Source organism: Sylvia atricapilla, chromosome 3, assembly GCF_009819655.1.
Source record: "Sylvia atricapilla isolate bSylAtr1 chromosome 3, bSylAtr1.pri, whole genome shotgun sequence".
Taxonomy (NCBI): domain Eukaryota; kingdom Metazoa; phylum Chordata; class Aves; order Passeriformes; family Sylviidae; genus Sylvia; species Sylvia atricapilla.
Window position 1 is genome coordinate 14,086,690 of NC_089142.1, and position 18,890 is coordinate 14,105,579.

The 18,890-nt window shown below is 40.2% G+C and overlaps 2 protein-coding genes across 5 annotated transcripts in view; one reads left to right on the forward strand and one right to left on the reverse strand.

Moving 5' to 3' along the window:
* ROCK2 (Rho associated coiled-coil containing protein kinase 2) overlaps positions 1-10,545 on the forward strand; it is a 113,727-nt gene extending 103,182 nt beyond the window's left edge. For all 4 annotated transcript variants that reach the window (XM_066314792.1, XM_066314793.1, XM_066314795.1 and 1 more), the window contains one exon: positions 245-10,545. Coding sequence is in view for 1 of the 4 variants with exons in the window: in XM_066314793.1 (XP_066170890.1) it covers positions 245-248 (4 nt within the window). In the remaining 3 variants the exon portion in view is untranslated. The remainder of the gene's footprint in view (positions 1-244) is intronic.
* Positions 10,546-10,636: 91 nt separating this feature from the next.
* On the reverse strand, positions 10,637-18,863 carry SLC66A3 (solute carrier family 66 member 3). Its single transcript, XM_066314797.1, has 7 exons — positions 18,584-18,863; positions 16,411-16,493; positions 15,864-15,933; positions 15,149-15,206; positions 13,852-13,972; positions 12,704-12,745; positions 10,637-10,842 (listed from the first exon to the last, which is right to left on the reverse strand). The coding sequence occupies exons 1-7, from the start codon at positions 18,724-18,726 to the stop codon at positions 10,754-10,756; spliced, it is 606 nt and encodes a 201-aa protein (XP_066170894.1). The 5' UTR covers positions 18,727-18,863; the 3' UTR covers positions 10,637-10,753.
* Between the last annotated feature and the right edge of the window lie 27 nt (positions 18,864-18,890).

Consider the following 18,890-nt stretch of genomic DNA (forward strand, 5'->3'; position numbering starts at 1 on the left):
AAGTAAATATTACACTGTGCATTTTGTACTTCACCCTCATGTATTGCAAGGGGGTTTAATTGATTTGGGATTACAGTGTGGAAGGATGTGCTATACTGAAGTGATGTTGCTGTTGGATGCAGAGGAAAGGTGCTTCTCACAAGTACGATGAACAACTCAGATTAAATGAAGACTCTGAAGAAGTGTATTTTTGTCAGATATAAATTTGTTGCATTTACTGACCAAACTTCCTATTCTTTTTCAGCTAACTGCTTTCTGTGAATGCAGACACAGTCAAGGTGATAATTTTCTTCCCATTACAGCAAGACTGAAACATATCCCAAAATATATTAAAAAAATATATTTTCCTGAGAGATTGTGCTATATATATCAGAAGTTTACATTTTTGCTGCAATATAAATTACTAATCTCTGAGGGTTTTCCTGTATTCTCCCGAGTGACTGATCAGTTGAGGAATGGTTGATAAATAGTCAAAGGATATGTTAGGTAACTTTTTCAACTCTGTTCCACAAAAGCTTTCTTGGCAAGACATATACACTACATTTCATAAAAGGAATCGAGAGGAATGAGTATTGAAATGGAAGAAATTGACTTTTCAGCTTTCATAAAGATGCCACCAGCACGTCTGCAAGTAGAACCGGAGAAGATCCACCATAGTGGTATAGACTGCATCTGTAAGAAGTGACCATTATACTGTGTATATATATTGTACTGTAATACTGCAAGAGGGTTTTAAAAATCTTTCCACTTTATTTTTTTATGCTTATTGATCAGATACCGTTACTTATTGCAGTTGCAACTATGCACTTGTATAAAGCCATAATGTTGAAGTTTATATCATTCATACACATCTATCGGAAGCTGCATGTCAATGTTCAGCAGCTAGTATAGGTTTGAAGTATATACTAGTTTCAGCTATGTCATCATGGGCAGTCCACTTTTACCTATCTAATTGCCTTAATTTAAATTTTTTTCAAGTTTTTTTGCCCATTTATTCTATTTAAGGAAAAAGAAAGTTTACCAGCTCTTAGGATGCAGTTTTGCTTTGTGGCAGAAAAAAATAGTGCACTATTTTTACACCTAGTAAGTATATCAGTGTCAACCTATTTTGAATGTATATCGACTGGTTATAAGGGTGGAGAAGTGTTGGTTACAGAAACAATGTCTGAGAGCATGGGATTTACGAGACCATTTGCTTGTACATGTAACTGCTCATCCAGCCCTTTTTACAAACCTCAATACTAGTTATTGACTTATATTAACCCTCATTAAGTGCTATGAAACTTCATTTTGCCTTGTTTTTGCATACTCTCCTAGATGTGGGTTGTGTTTGGTTTTTTTTTCATTTCTGAAAAATAAAAGAATCTGTGACTATTTTTACATTTCACAACACAATATCTGAGGACTGTCACAAACTTTAAGGAAAGTAAAACATACTGTAGATGTATTTTAAAGTTTTAATCTGGTTCTCTAGCACATAGCTGTAGGCATAGATAAATATTTCAGTAGTGTGTTTTGAGAACTGATAGCTGGGAAGAAAGGGCCTCAGAGGCACTTAATCTGACTTTTTTTTAACTTGGAGTTGTACAAAAAATATAATTTATGTGGGCTCATTCATGATGTGTTCATAATTATCCCAGAAAATGCATGTTTTATACAACTACAGTATGTGATGTTAAACATATTGACAGTAAAAAATGTAGTCTCCTATTTGGTCTCTTTATATATATATATAAATATATATATATATTTAGAATATATATATATATATAAAATATTGTGTGGGAGTGCCGTAATTTAAAATATGATCTAACACTTCAATGAAGGAGGACATTTCACTTTAAAATTTTGTTTGTTTGTTTTTGTTTTTTAAAGAGTGTTGAAATGTTGGAAGGATAGGACCATGTTTTATTTAACACTATCATGAAAGGTGGACTTGGAAACACTGAAATACTGAAATTTAATAAATATATTTACATTTTGTAACCTCTGCTACAATTCAGCTTAACAAAGCAAGAATGTATTCAGTCTTCTATTTATGCACTCACAAAGCAAAATGTTGCTTGTGAGTTCTTAAATTCAAAACTAAAACTTTCATGTCATTTCTGTTAGGTATTATAACCCAGAGCACAGCTACAGTGGTTTTTCCCTGCTTGTTTTGATTTACAGAAGTACGGTATATTTTTAGAGAATGCAGATTTGCATAGAGTACAGCATTAAAAATGTATACAGTAAAACTGTTTCCATTCACTGAATGCATAAATATTTTATATATATATTAAAAAAAATGTTACATTGTGGGAAGTTCTATCCTTTTCTGAATTGGAGAATATTATATATATATATATTTTTAAATAAACTATTTGAGTAAGGTAAAATAGTTCCTGAACTTGAGAAGCTGGTAATTAATTGAAATATTTAAATATAAAGAAAACTACTGCAGCAGATATGGGAAAGGCAAGAGCTGCTCCGAAGGCAGCCCAGCAAAGCCTGTGTGTGCAGGAAGACTCCAGGGGAGCAGTTGGCTGCTCCTCCACTGCTGGGGCTGGATCCTTTGCACTTTCTCTCCCTGGCTTGCCCTCATTTACTGGGAATCCACAGGGCCCTGCTAAGCGTGACATTTTAGGAAATGTACTATAGTATAGTATTTGCTAGCCCCAGTGTATAAATTCCGTGCTTGTACAAAGGTCATTAGCTGTACATACAGCAGGCTGTACTGAGATGGTGTTGTGGAGCAACATGGGCTGAGGGGGAGCACTGGGGGTCCTGTGCTCTGACCTCTACCTCAGAGCAGAGCTAACTTGGCACAGGTTCCCCAAGGTCAGTGCTCTGAGGTGCACAAACCTTGCATTGTACCCAGGATACAAAAGACAGAGCTGCTCTTCTGTTCTTCTCCCTTATCCTGCTGTGAAATGCAAACACCTCTTTAAGGCTAATTCCTGGAGATTGTGTTGGTTCCTTATTGTCTAGTCATGATCTTTTAATATTTTTGAGAGAAGGGCATATTCATGAAGTAAAGAGTATTTGTCTTGAAAGTCACTGATTTAACACTTTTTGTTACAGGCTTGTCCTAAGCAAACAGGACATTTTTATGGCCTGAATGACCTACCTATAGAAAATTCTCTCATTGCAAGTCCTTTTGTCTCACAAGAGTAAACAAGTGGCATAGGCAAGCTACAGATTAATCTTCTGGAAAAAAACAGCGTGAAACTTGGAGCCAGAAGCACAAGGCACTTGTAGGAAAGTTGCTCCTTAGTTCCCAATTCAAGAGCTCACCAGCACAGAAGGCCAGGCAGACTCCATCAGAACTACCTTCTCAGGTGTCAGAAAGACATTTCTGCAATAAGATTTCCACTTTTGTCCTAGCTGTGTGCTGCAATTCCATATGTCTTGTGGTCCCCATCATAGTGCAGCCTCCCGCAGCATTGCCAGCAATCCAGCACCAAGTCTGCTTTTAACTAGAGGAAAACTATGGTATTTCTTGTGCTTCTGAGCACGGCTGATGCTGTAACCAAAAACATGACATAGAATCTTAGTATGATGTAGAACTTGGTAACATGCAGGAGGCTCAAGGATCTTAGCAGTGACAGGGGCCAAAATTAAAACATCACTGAAATTTCACTGCAAGTGTCTAAATCTCTTACTGCCTCTTGAAAACACTGAACCTCCTAAATTTTGACAGGCATTCAGTGGCTCTCTGAAGGCACCAAGGCTAGGAAAGCTGCCACTCAAATTATGTGCTTTTTCTCTTTAGTTCCTTTTTAATTTCCAATGTCAAGCGATCATTAGAAATTTGAGCATTTCTGTTTGTAATCTTACAATGTATTGGTTTCCCATCTAACTTTGAGAGAATCAGCCTTGGAAGAGGATAATGTATTTTGGTCCCAAGTGCCTTTACCCATCCTGTGCTTGTGAGTTTGTATTTGGGATGCTGCTGTGAAAAGAGGGAACTTACATGAAAGCAAACTTCTTACCTGTATTGCTCTAACAAACCCTTAATCACCTCCTTATTCTGTTTTGGAGGCAGAAGAACAAACCGTACAAGGTCCAGTTTAGTGAACTGGAGTATTTTGGTCTCCCCCACATTTCTGGATGGTTTGCCTTGACATTCATGTTAAAATAATGATTAATTCATTTTTTCATGTAGTCATAGAATATATCAAGTTGGAAGGGACCTATAAGGATCATCAAGTCCAACTCTGTTCCTCACAGAACTGCCTAATACCAAACCATATGACTAAAAGCATGATCTAGACACTCCTCGACTTCTGGCAGACTTGGTGCCTTTTCCAGTGCATTACAGTTTTTTATAAATTATCATCTCAGCACATATTACACTTTAAATTGAAAACATTTTTCTTATTTTTTAAGATGATCTTCTGAATAATTTAGGGTTCTATCAGAATCCCAAGGATCACAGGGTTTGCCTGCTGCTTTGAAGTATCCCTCATGAGGAGGGTAGGAAGAAGTCTTCTTTTGAATTTCCATAAAGGATGTTGATGGGGTGGTTCTGAAACTACAAATTGTGTTCCATGTTGAAGTTGCTTAAAAAGTGGACAGGTCTATATACTCAGACATTCTCATCTGAGAAATTAGACAGGTCTACTGAAATGTGTGTGGCAGAGAAGAACACTCAAAACACATCCAGCCTAGATCTCCCCAGAAGCTACTGCAATGGAAAAATAAAAAAGGAAAAAGCTGGAACTGTAGAAGCATAGCTCCAAGAAATGGGAATGTTGAGAAAATAATGTATTGGCATAGAGATGCTAATTACCAGGTCTTACTAATGAAAATCGGGGTTTGGAATCTCTGCCACTTTATAGGCAGGAAGCAGTGCTTTGTAAAGGTAAGAAAGCCACACTACTACTTGATACTGCAAGGGCAAAGCCTTGGATTTGACTGCAGCTGCTTTTGCTCCAATAATCTTGTGAAAGATGCAAGATTAAAGTGATCCTTCAAAATGAAAGTCATGGTGAAAGTAATGAAATTTCAGTTATAAGTGTATGTAGTCCTGATACCTTAAAGAACTCTGGAAAGACACATTATCACCCTGAAAAGAAAGGGCAAAATGTCCAGCAATGTCAGTCCCTGCAGCCCTTACTTGTCGGAGGAGCTGCAAAGAAATGCTTTCCCAGCCAAGACAACTGCATGGGATGCTTCAGTCCTACCACGCCATTTTAAGGTCTAGGCCTTCAGTGTTTGTTCAGACATGTGTGCCTGCTTCTGTGCATAGTCGTATATTGTCCCTGTGGGCCTCATGTCATGTAGTTCTTGTCACTTGTCATTACTATTTGAGGCAGTTTTTGCCCAGGACGCTCTTGCACCACTTGGTAAGCATGGCTATTCAGCAGGAAGTACACCAGGCTTGTGAGATCAGGGCCAGTCCTCTTTTCCTTTGGATCACCAACTACTTAGACTTTGGGCACTGAACTGCCTTCAGTACATGCTGCTTTTTATTAACAAGTGAGCTGGTAGAATCTCTCTTTGGAGTTGCCTGAGGTATCCCTTAATCTTTTTAAGACTGAAGGAGCTGGGTATCCCACCTTCTGTTCCCTGTTTTGTACTGGCCTTGCACTGTCCTGACCTCAACTGTTCCATTTTCTGGTAGGCTCTTGGAGCAGGTCTTGCAGCTGATTGCAGGTCTGGCTGCAGCTTCAGGACTTGAATCTGCTTGCTGGATTCCATGGTCTCGTGTGTCTTCATGATGTTTTCCAGCATATTAGAATCCCTATGTCCTGGGGGCCACTGAGATTCAATAGGATCTGGGTAGCTTTTAATCCAATTGGGAGCCATGGGGAGAGGCTCCCCTGCCTGCTCTGTTCTGATCTACAGCAGTGGGAATTGCATTACTGCGAGGTGGACATTTGTGCAAACTTAACCAACAAAGCTGAGAGAGGAAAATACCTTTGAGCTCAGAGAGTCTATGAGGATTGTAAGTTGTGCTGACAGTGTATTTCATGAAAAAAAAAAATCTCACAAGTCAGACTCTAGAAAGACCATTCTATATACAGAACGTGTATATAGTCAGCTGTTCAAAGGTGAAAGAATTTCTCTCCAGTAATTATTTAAAATACGCTTTACAGAAGCTTAATTCATGCTTTGTTAAGAGTCATGATTTACATGACAGAGGCAACACTGAGGCATAGAATGCGTCTTCTTCCATTTATGATTTTCATATAGTGTGAGACTTGGTACTGCTGGCCAAAGCCTTCACATTCCAAAGCAGAAATGTTGTACATTCCAGAGCAGGCGTATGCACCGATAACTTTGCAATTGTAATAAGGTAGTAAGTAGAATTGATTTGCAGCATGGAGCCATGTTACTAATCAGTTTGAATCAGAATCATCATTAGCCAACTTGTCACATTTTAAGCTGGTGCAGGTTCTGTCCTTTTCATCATTTTCCAGAATACTTGACAGATAAAACAAGGTGCCTGCTGTCCTAAAGCTGCCTCCCTGTGAGTCAGGGATACCACATAATGCATAGAAGTACCTGTGCAGGTTTCTGACAATTCAAGACAGTTCTAAGATTAAATAAGGAAACAAAACAGGGTATGAACAAAATTGTGACAGTTATTTAAACTGTCCTTCAGCTATCCCAAATTATATTTCATCAAATCTATGATGTAAAAAGTCTCTTATTTTACCCTTGGCCCAAAGACTGAATTTTTCCAAGATAGAGATGGTTGCCCCAAACTATTGCCAATGTAGGATGGAATAGCTGATACCTTTAACTTGAAAATGTCTGTGTGTCTGTCTTGCCATTGGACAGGAAACACCCGAGATCCATCAGGACTCAGGTCTGAGAGGCTGGCAAGGTCTTGCAATTGATCCATCACAAGTGATTATCTTTCAGATTCTTACAGTGATGTTCACTGTAGCTCCCAGGCACCTGTTTGACTTCAACAGCTGTCATCACAGAGAACTCTGAAGTGTCCTGGAGAATTCTAGCTCAAAATCAAGCAAAACAAACTTACAAACCAAGAACTTCGTAACATCCAATTTTAAGGGTTTTTTTCAGCTTCCTCACCTTCAAAAAGTGAGACATCCTTAGACCATTACTAGTGGTGAAGACAACATTTCATGTTCTGCTTCATAAATAAATATGAATTTCAAGTATGAAAGAATTTGGAAGAGTGGAAAAACCAGCCTGAAGAGAGTGCGGAGGGAAGTCATTATTATTTATCATCAGGGAAAATACATAGCTGGGAAACTACCTCATTTCACTTATCTCCACATCTGTGGAGCTTTTCATTTATAATAGTTCCTTGTTTAGACTCAGCTGCTTTTTCCTTTTTTTTATTTCCCCCCCTATTGTAGCATATGACACGAAAAGGATAATGATTGTTTGGTGGAGGAAGAGTAATTTTAGCTCATTTAAAGAAGTGAGTGAAGGTGTTCTATAAGATGGGAGCCATCTGGCTAATTGTGAATTACTTTCTCCAGAGTCAAACTGCACTAAAATCCAGATCTGCAGTGTTTGGGGCATGTTGCTGCCTCCCCAGCCCTCTCCTTTCTCTCCTGTTTCAGTGGATCAGATGAGCAGAGCCCTGATCAGGAGCAGCCACGTGCACAGTGTAAAGCAGACAGAGGCTCGGGGTTCAGGCAGGGACAGGGACTCCTGCGCAGTCCAAGCAATAGCATCCCTTGCTGGATTGGAGCAGCACAAGGAAAGACATCTGTGCCCACTTTACACAGAATGCCAGTGTTAGGGAGGCCCATAGGGCGGGGAGAGGATGATTTGCATTTGGGTTCAATGTTCTGTTCACTGAGGACAGTCCAGAAAAAATAAACTATACACATCTTCCACTGTCCACATCCTCACTGTCCTGCAGCCTGCTGTATCTGGACTCCCATCCTCATTCTTTTGACATATGTTTTCTCTCTCATACAGCTGAAGTGAGCTTTTAGCTTACCTGTTGCCAAATCCAGTCACAGTTCATCCTATCCATTGCTGGAGGTACTTGGGGTTATTCAGTGGGCTGTACTTGAATTCAGATCTTGTCTTTTCACAGACAATGAGACTCAAAGTTTTTGAAAGCCCTGACAGGACCCACACTTTGTCAGCCAGGGCAGGACAGGCTGTGTTACCTTGTGAGCATGCTGTGAACTGGTACAATTAGACACCAAGTGTGTAATTCCACACTCGTGCAGCAATGGAGTTGGATTACTTCCAGCCCCGTGGATAAGAGCTTCTTACTTGCTTACACCTTCTGCCATAAATTCAAGATGCTTTCCCTGCTTGCTTTTGCCCTGCTGCTGCACTGCACAGCAAATTACCTCCTTGTGTCCACCCCAGCACTGGTGAATGACAAGTTTAACAAGATTTATCCTGCCTTTGTATTTGTCTAAAGCTGTTGCCTTTAATCCAGCCACTGAGAAGATTATTCTTTACCTACTGGAAACCACAGGGTCTGCGCTTTTATGGGGCTTGCCTGGAACTTGAATGTGCCTCTGTTTACGAAAGTGAAAGAAGTTACTCTCTGAGAGGAGAGAAAGTGTGTAAAACTACTTACTGCTGCTTTCTGATTTGTTCCATATCTCTTGCAGTTTGAATGAGAACTCATGGTCCAGCTTTCCAAGTCCACAAAATTACTTTACCTTAAGTTCATTTATTACCCAGCTTTGCTTGTTTTCCTCAGTCCTTTTTTCCCACGGGTTTCTAAGGTGATTTATTCAAAATGCATTAAGTAACCTATTAAGAACTGTTCTTAAATGCATTTTCAGTATTTTATGATAAAAAACCAACTCGAGGTGCTGATTCTCAAACCAAAAATGGAGCAGCTTCATTTTGCTACAGCATCACTCAGGAGAAGGAAAGATGTCAATAACAGAGAGGGTTTGGAGTTCATACAAATCTTTCTCAATCAAGAAAAGGCTTTAATTAAAAAGAAAGTCTGTTTTTTTCATTTTAAGATGCTAGAGATCTTTAGCATTTGGCAGATCAATATTCAGCATGATGCTTCAAGTGTTAAGGTGAAAGTGCCCATTTATGACCTGAAATGAATATTTAATTTTCTCTCCATATATGGAAACAAAAAACTCAAATGCAATGAAAATTAACTGCAAGAATGATATTATCAATCTTGAAGAATAGCATTTATTAATATCACCTGGAAAATGTATCACATGCCACCTGCCACCATTTAGACCACTTCAGATACTTTACACAGCTTTAGTATAATCAGAATGTTTACAACAATCTTTCAACCAACATAGGAAAATTTATACATTTTATTGGAGCAGTAAAAAACCCCTCATCTTACTTGCTCTCAATAATGTGGGATACACGAATGTGCCCACAGACACATCTCTTCCCAGCCCTGCCCCCTAGAGTACAAACCAGCTGTTTTCTGATGGTGAAGGCCCTGCTCCAATTGCTGTGTGCTCACTGGCAGAAACCTCTGCTTTTGCAGATCCCTTTGCTCCACAGCAGTCATACAATTTAGAATGTCGTGAAGAAAAACTGCCTCAAATGTACTCAATGCAGTCTTCCCATAGTTTTCAAGGGTGTTTGGATCAAGGGTGCCTTGGTTTTTACATGCCAATCAACAGAATACTGTAAGAACTCTTTTGAAATGTATCTTTTAATTCTGGGGAATGTAATGAGAAATGAAGGCAAGCTCTATGATTAATGTAACTTTTGGTTGTGAAGGCAGTACTTCCAAAACCAAAATCCTCTGTTAACAGTTGTCAAGAATATCCTTTCCTCTTTTACTCCAAGTACTACAAATTGGTAAGAATTTCTGAAGTTAAAGTTTAAGTGAAGTCTAAGTTCTTCAACACACGTAGCACTGACAGGCCAAAAACCCATGAACCACAGCAGTATCACCAAAACCTGACAACCATGGGAGATCAGTCTGCTGAGATGCATCAAGGTGCACATGTCACTGTCAGTATGGATGGTGTTTGGGAATTCTGGGTATCGTTTCAGGAACTTCTGCTTGAACAGCATTTTTAACTGTTGGTCAGTTTCATTCATTCCCATACATTCTAGTCCCTGCTGTTCCCTAAACAGTGTGTTCAGTGAATGAGAGCTCAGGTTGAAAAAGAATTCATAGTTGAGTTTTTGCTCTTATCTGATAAAAACTGGGTATACTGAGGAAAGTGACTATGGGTATCCTGTATCAGCTGTATAAATTGTACTATTTAAGTGTTGCATGTAAGTGCTACAATCCCAACTGGATTTGTGATTTAGTAGAAGACATTTAGACCCTTATTCTGGATTGGGCCTTGACTCAGATTTTCTTCATCCTAAAATACAGACAGTTAATGCTGAACTAATTGAGTTGCTTGCAAGAAGAAGACAAACATCTGTTGTGGTTTTTTTCAGTCTTGCAGCAGAAGGACGAGTCAGTATGTTGGTGCAAAATTGATCATGTATAATTGAAGAAAATTGCTTATATGTAACCAGAAAGTACTGAAGTGATACCAGAATATATATACATCTAATTATGAAATACCTTGTAGTAAAAAAATCCAGAGACAATGTGATATCAGTGAAACTTGTCTGGAATGACCAATAAAAATATGCTGCTTAAAGTAAGTATTTTATCAGAATTATTTCTAAGAGAAAGTAAACATGAATGTACTATACTGTAAGTCTCTAAGTACTGTAAATACTATAAGTATGCTAAAGGCTAAATAATAGAGAAAAGAGAGCTTCCTCAATCTTTGAGAAATTCTTAAATTCTTTAGGGTTAATTATATTTTTTTCATGGTATGATATGTATGATGATGATGATGAGTGTCTTCTAATCAGTCTTTTTAGTCTTCCTGTAGTGCAGGACTGTGGCTGTGACCCAAATATTGAGAATGAGCATGATTATGAAACGGATGAGAACTAAAAGAGAAAAAATATTGTAAGCATAAATCAAAAAAATCAACACTGCTGTTACAACACTGGTTTGTAAACTTTTGCTGGTGTACAGACAGGCTGGTTCACATTCTGAAACTGTTTTCAGCCAATAATTTTCAATTACCATGTTCAGGAACCCACACATTCTGAGCATAATTCTAAGAGAAAACAGCATTTAGCACTTATCACTTTCAAAGATAGCTCAAAATTATACACTGCAGTACCTTTAATTCTTTTGTAACCAGGAGAAGAGCATAAGCAAGAGAAGCCTCATATAAATTTATATGTACACTAAAAGTTAAATTCAGCATCACAGCTCACATGTCCTTTATACCTGCATGTGTTATTTATAATAAAGGAACTACTCCACTGCCATCTCTTAAGTTTAGACTTCAAGAAGACAGGAAATACTTGTATGTGTCAGATTTTAGTGACAGAAAATCTGACAAGTGACAAAAAAGCAGTTCTTCAGTACCTGGGTTAACTCAGCTTTAAAAACCGTAACAGTACAGTACCTCTACCTTTAAAGGTATTTAAAGTATAGGTATGTCTGATGTCCATTTGGTAGGTGGGATATTCACAGAAACATACACAAAACTTTGGTTCAGAACCATGTGATATCTGACTCTTTCACACCTGTGGATGTGTTCAGTGTTGCAACATAATTGGAAATATTTTCCATTAGAGCAGCACAGCATCAATGTTTGCTGCTGGCCTTTCCATGTTCCAAAGTGGGTGGTGCTGTATTTTAAACTGCAGCTTTACCCAGAGCCAGCTTTGCTTTCCTGATGTTTCCTTCCTCCCCACAGTGAGCCCCTCCTTCCCCCTCAGTGTAAGTGTGTAGCTGTGGGTGAGCCCTGACTATATCCCTGCCTGAGCATTTTGCCAAACCTCTGCCTGGTGACCCAGTTAACTGCACAGCCCCACAAACTCCTTACTCTGGCACAGGAAAAGCAGCAAGCATGGGGGTGGAAATGTGGGCCAGAAATGGGACTTCTTTTTCTAGTGAAAGACCCACTTGAAATGCTTGCAAAGCTACAGCTTTTTTGGGCTGCAGAGGCTGCTTCAAAATTATAAAATCCATTCAAATGATGTTTCTGAGGAAATAGTTTTGAACAAGAACAAGGAACCACCAGATGAAGTACAAAGGGATTGCTACTATTCTTGCATCCACCAAGTCTTGATTTTGAATAATTTACTGAAAAATCTGTGACAGACCCTAGCTCTTGCAGTTTCCTCAGGATGGTAAAAAGCTCTTAAATAAATTTCCTTTATAATTTACTGCAAATTATATAATCAAAGTCAGTTTATTTGAGTTTATTACCAGCCTACCGTTTCACTTTTAGCTTGCCATAAACTTTCTGAATGTTGGACCTAAAACTGTTCACATACTAAGCTGAACTTTAGTTTTCTAAAAGAACTTTTTAATTCACAAAGCTGTCAATGAGAAAGTGAAATACTTATTACTTGAAAATATCATTCGATTACTACAGGGTTTTTTAAGTTGTATTTTTCCACATTTATTTATGAAAATAGTAAATATTTTTAATACTTTATTCTGCTATTTTCAGAATTAATTTTGTAGTGCTTTTGCCTTTGGAAAAAAAAAAGGTTTTTGGACCAGCTGCACCACATGTCCAGCAGAAGCAGTTTTCTGGCATTTTTTTTCTCTTGATGTCTTTGTCTGATTTGTAATCCTGTGTAACTCCTGCCCTCACAAAGTTAACATAACTTATCACATTCATGCTTTGCTCTTGTGAGACCATCTAGGTGTTTTACAAAACAACTAAAAACTACCGTGGCACCTGTTCCCTTGGAAAGGCAGAGAATTCCACACTTCACTCACCTGCGAGATCATTTGTAGTCATTACAGTTGTAGTAATTCTTGCTATAAATTGAACAAATTTTCATTAGTGGAACACACAGGACACATTCATACTTATAAAAATTATGAAATACCACTTTTCAACAGAAGATAACCTTGCATGAAAACATATATTGTGCGCTTTTAGTGTGTCCACTCTTCACTATTTTATCTTCAGAGATCAAGCTCTGAAAGTTGATTGATAATGTATTAAGGGTCTTTTTTAATGAGAAAACCACAGATATAATTAGAAATTTTATATCTATCATGCTGGATTGGATGTGGTCAGTTTACTGCTTTTCTTTCTGTTCAGCCCCTCCTTTGGTAGCCGACAGTGAGCTACACCCACAGTTGAGTTAGCATGACTTAACCATTGGGAATGTTCATGTGTTTGCCCTCAGGCTTTGCAAATACAAGGAATTCAGCTTTCATTCCCACGAGGAACTTACATGTTCATTATTTCACACTTGGAGAAGAGTAAAAGCATTTACAGAGTTTACTGTCGTTGTTCACCAAACACACAACAACTTCTAATTACTGACTTTTTTTCATGTAGAAATAGATCCAGCATCACTGGATGATGAGTTTTATAGTGAGAATATTTTAAACAAGTTTTGTGAAGATGAGAAAGACACTTCTGACAAACAGCTGTAGAACTGTTCAGGCAGATCACTGGGGAATTGCCACAGGAACTTCACAAATGACTGTTCATAAATTCTGCCAAGAAATGTAATTAAAAGTAGCCACAGAGTTAAAGGTATTTAGCATAAAGTGTGAATTTATTTGTAGACAGCTTTTCAAAATTAGCATTGTCTGATTGTATACCTGAAATTTTAGCACCTTTTCATGCTGGATCACTAGTAACTTTATAAAATCGTAGAACATGGAAAAAAATTCCTCATAAACACACCCTTTCAGTTATTTCAATTCAGGTTCCCTTGGCCATACTCACACTTTAGGTCACTGGTTTTTAGCATTGGTGTCAAAGATAAAACTTGTTTTCAAGAGACTGTGTGGTGTCTGAGTCCCAGGCATCAGCACTGAGACAAACTAAGGCAAGATCTTTACCTACCTATGAAAAGAGGCCTTAGGAGAACTCAGTACTTCACACCAAGGTGTCTGTGGCTTACCTGCACAGGTGTACACAGACATGCCCCAGGTCAGGGCGCTCGCTTGCCCCGAATCTTTGGTCTGCCAGAGATGCTGCAGCTGAACCAGCTTACTGGCTGCACTGACAAACGTGCACAGATTCTGAAAAGAGAGAGAGAAAGAGAGAGAACCTCTGCCTCTGCCATGCTATTATCTGAATAGGACTAGCTTTTTCATTTAGAATTTAAAAAAAAATTGACACTTTTCCAGTATTTGGCAACTCAAGCACTTCAGCTTCTTAGCAAGGAACAGTGAAGCAAAAACTGCAAGTTGCCAGAAACCAGGGACTCATTTCTGAGGTACTGCCCAGCAAGAGGCTCAAAGAGCACATTTGCTACTGTTGTTGGCAAATGCATGAAAGAGGCAAATACAATAAAAAGCAAAGAAACAAAAAGAGCTTCTCAACCTGCTCCATAAAACTGTTTATAAAAGTCAGCTAAAATGAGACTGATATAGTCTAAACAGCAAGGTTGATTCAGACCATCTGTTACCATTATGTCTGGCAAACCAAACCATAAAGGAATGAGAAAACTGACAAGAATGTGTGGAAAATTAGTCCAGTTGGAGGGAAAAAATAGTAACATGAATGCACTATTCACTCAGTCCCCCTTTTAAAGTGGATTTTGCAACTGCAGCAGGTAGAGAGGACTCCACACAGGCCTTTGTGCCATGCCTGGATTTCTTCTGTAAGTTAAGGATCAGCATAGGACTTGAAAACTTTTCTCCCCATTTGTATTATCTTTTGCATTAGCAGATCCAGTTAATCTCAATTACATTTTTACTTTCTCCTGCTAAGAACAGACCATCTTTGACCTTTGTAGGCATTATCAGATGATATTTTTCTTGCAAAATTGTACAACCAAAGGAGAAAAAAGAAACATGTCACAATCTCTGTTTCAAATGCTTTGATGCTCTATTCTCTTCCTCTTGTGTTAAAGGTTTATTGGTTGGGATTATGACATTAGAATAAAAGTGGCAGTAGAATTTTAGCATCTTAAATATTTGCTAGTTTTAATTAAGGCACCACCAACTAACAACTTATTTCAGAACATGTCTTTTTTATTTTCCCCCATAGAGTCTCTATTTTCAGTGCTGTTTTCCAGCTACTCACAGAAGAAAGAACATGTATCTGAAAACTGGTTGGTTATTCTGAAAGCTAACCTAAATGATGAATTCTTCCAAGGACATATATATAGGAGAGAGTCCACTAATAAATACATTCAGAAAGAAAAGTAATTTCATATGGAGATCTAATTTCAGATAACATGCAGCACTTACCATGGCCAGGTCTATTATCCACTTCTGCAGTGTTAGCATGTACCAGCTCCCCCAATATCTTATATTACATTAAGTTTCATAGCACTGATAATTATAGGATACAAAGTTCCCAAAACTGCTGGAGGAATAGGATTCTTTTAAACATCTGGAAATAATCTCATTGAAGCTTTTTAACAGACTATACAATCCAGATAAAACATATTAAGAACTGGTTGAAACACTAAGTGTTCCTATTTTTCACACTGTCTTTGGTCTAATAATGTCTGGAGTTTCTCAAAACCTGGTCCAAAGCACAAGACTTGAGATTGAAACCCAAGTCCTATTAAAAAAAAAAAAAAAAAAAAACCACATAAAAAACAACCAAACAAAAAAAACCACTGCTGTCTTCATTGTAGTAAGTACAACCTGCATGGGTAGGAATAAATTAAAAAAAAAAATTCTGTCATTTCTACTCTGCATCCCTGTAGAAAAGATGTAAATTAAGAATTTTGTTTATCAGTCGGCAGCCTTCTAAAGCAGAGCAAACATATAAAGTTTACTTGCTGTAGAGGTTTTACTGTGATCCCAGAAATCAGCATGTGAATATGGAATACATGTTGAGGGGTGCCTGAGAATGATTTACAATAGTAGCACACAAGAAATTATGACATAGCTGCCATGCAAAGAACTACCAAACAAGCCACATAAACCAAACCTCATGGATTTCAAAGGATACATAAGTGCATAGAAAAAAGCCCGTCTTGCTTTTCCACTGAAGTGCATAATACAGTAGATGAGAACAACATCTGCAATAAACAAGAGATGGCTCGTCACAAAAAGGACTGAAAAAGGGGCCCAAACACAATCCTAGACAGTTCCACTGGGCACAAGGTCTGTGGAAACGCCTTTCTTACAGCTTTTTTTCTCTCCAATGTGATTGATGACCAAAATACTGCAAGCTCCAAACTTAAGCTTTTCTTAAGAGTCTGGAGTATTTAGTATGTTTAGTATGTTTAGTATGCCTCCTCCCATATGGAGGCACTGGACAAAAGGATTAGTTTACACTGTGACTCTGTGTAATAATTAGGTCTTTCTCCTCTACCTGACCATCTCCTTCAATGGCATTTGAAAGAATTTTATATGAGATGCTTTATATGAAATGTTAATTCCCTCTTCCCCCCAACTCCAGCATCACTGCAGTGGAGCACTGTACCTTCATGCAGAGACTTGGGAGTGCTGAATGAGCCCCATTTCATTTCCAAAACATGGCTGACAAGAATTACCTTGTGCAATGATGATGGGATACTCCAGGTATGTCTCCAGGGGGTAACCATAATAGATCTGGTACCTCAGGAACACAAGGTAGCTGAACAGAGAGATACAAAACAACGTGACTGCACAGAAGGACACAAAAATGCCTTCACAACTTTTACACTGTTTTGGTAGTGCCAAAAAGCTCCACATAAGTGTAGCCCTTGCTGTCAAACTGATCAAACACAGACACACAGAGCAAGCCTGATCATTCTGTAATCTATTTCTGTTACCCTCGCTGTCCACACTTCTCATTGAGGTCTTCATGTCACAGTATGTAAGGCATAATATTATTAATTAAAACTGGTGAGAAAGAAATAAAAGCTTCCAGACCTAGGAGATATCTTCTCTCTGCAAAAGCCTTGGCAACTTTAGGATACCTCTGATTTCTTTAATTATGTCTGTAGTTCAATTTATATATTAAGTTTTATAGGGGTAGAAAATGTCTTCTAAGCAGTCTAGACTATACTGTCATGAGACTGCTCAGTGTAGCTCTACTGGTCAGACTAAGAGTTTGTTTCTACATGCACCAAACAAAGGCGTTTCCTTCCTGCCATTCCACAATACAGTACCTAAAAGGAACTGAACTTTTATAATGTTTTCTGTACTTCCAACTCTCCTGCAAGTCGGAGTAAGATGGAAAATTCAAAGCTGTATAGAAAACAGAAAGGCCACAGGGCAGTTTTACGTAAGAAAAAAAAATGGTTTCTGCTGTGGAAAAATGGCAGAAGGAACTGGCTTTTGTAAGTAACTGACTTTTACAGTATTCAGAATTTAAATATCTGAACTTCCTAGAAGTGCTATTTGATATACATTCAAATTAGACTCCCAGCCACCAGCACCATGTTTCTGTGTCACTCCTCTGCCTCTGTGTTGAATTCACAGAACCAGCCCAGCTTGTACTGGTAGTCACACAGCTCCCCGCAAACTGGATTCAAAGTCTTTAAAGGCAGAAGGATAAACAGTCTACTAAATATACAAACAGTCACAATAAATGTTTCAAAGACGACCAGAACCTGCAGTTGTGTGGGTACTGTGGTTCTCACAGAGGTGCTGAGGAGACATTTCTAGCTTCTCCATGCTCATCTCAAACATTACTTACAAAGCCTTTTTAATGCATACCAACGAGCACGAATGATTGAAGTGCTGTCACCGCTTTTGGCTGAGGCTGTGGGGTCAGTAATCTCTGCTGCAACTCCAATTTGCTTCACGTACTCTGAGGTGTGTTAAGGGTAAACAGCAGCAGCACGGGCTCGGCGCTGTAGAGGCGGGCGGGGAGCGGCCGCAGCGCAACCTGAGGGATTCTGCTCGGCTCCGCTGAGAGGTGTCTGAAAAGCCGAGCTGTGGCCCGGCCTGAGACACGGCACAGGCACCTTCAGAAACACCACGGGGTTTTTGTCAGGGGATTTTTCTGAATCAAAGCCCCTTTCCTAGCCTGGCGGGGGGAGCTGGCAGCCATCCGGCGGGATGTTCTGCTCACCTCCAGCCCTGGGTTCGGACAGCGCAGCGCTCTTCAGGGCATTTCCTCTCAGCGCCCACACCTGAACGTGCACACACCGAGCTTGTTTATTTGTCGTTTCATACAATCCTCTTTAAGCAAGAGTTAATAAGCCTAGCCCATGTAAGCTCATTACAGGCTCACAAGTCTTTGGAGTTTGACACGGCTTGTAATTTTCTTAAGGAATTATTTAAGTCTGACTGGTTGGGCTGAGGGAAGCCTGTCTGACGAGCGCACCTACCTGCAGCACAGGGCCACTGAATAACCTGAGCACAGGCTCACACGCTCCGCAGCTGCCCTCCGCAGCCACATGCGCGGTCCGGGATGCGCTGGGGCAAGGTAAAACAGCCCAGTTTCCCTTTAAACGACAACGCGGAATCACTAAAACAGGAAGTCCCTTCCCGAAGGGCTCTGCAGGCTCAGCTGGCGGGGCTGGTCCTGGGCTCCGCATGGGGCGATGCGACACCGAGGGAGCGGGGTGTGCTCGCCGCCCCCCAGGCCGCCCCTCCGCTCACCCTCACGCCTGCCCTGAGCGGCGGAGGAAGGAATTAATAATCCCTGGCTGCGGCGGCAGCCCCAGGGCCCCGCAGCCCCGGCCGAGGGAGCCCGGCTCCAGCCGCTGTCCCGGTGTGCCCCCGCCGCCTTACCCGGCCAGCTCCAGGAGGAGGCTGCTCAGGCTGAGTCCCCACGCCGAGCCGGCCCTCAGCACCGCCACCAGCTGCGGCAGCTTGATCACGGCACACACGGCCCAGGTTGTCAAGTGCACCAGGTCCAGCAGCCCCGGCGCCATCCCGCTGCGGCGGCCCGGGCCGGGAGCCCGCGGAGCGGCGGGCGGGGTGTGGTGGGACGGTGGCGCCGGCGCGGCCCTCACCGAGCCCTCGGGGCGCCCGCAGTGCCCGAGGCCCGAGGTGAGGAGAGCCGGGCCCGGCGGAGGGGCAGTGCCGCGGTCACCCC

Excerpts from the sequence above, each read along its gene's own strand:
- SLC66A3 (XM_066314797.1), bottom strand. The coding sequence starts at position 18,726 with ATGGCGCCGGGGCTGCTGGACCTGGTGCACTTGACAACCTGGGCCGTG. Across the intron at positions 16,494-18,583 it reads CTCCTCCTGGAGCTGGCCGG|CTACCTTGTGTTCCTGAGGT; the intron begins GTAAGGCGGCGG and ends CTCTCTGTTCAG. Across the intron at positions 13,973-15,148 it reads GGATAATAGACCTGGCCATG|AATCTGTGCACGTTTGTCAG; the intron begins GTAAGTGCTGCA and ends CTCTCTTTTCAG.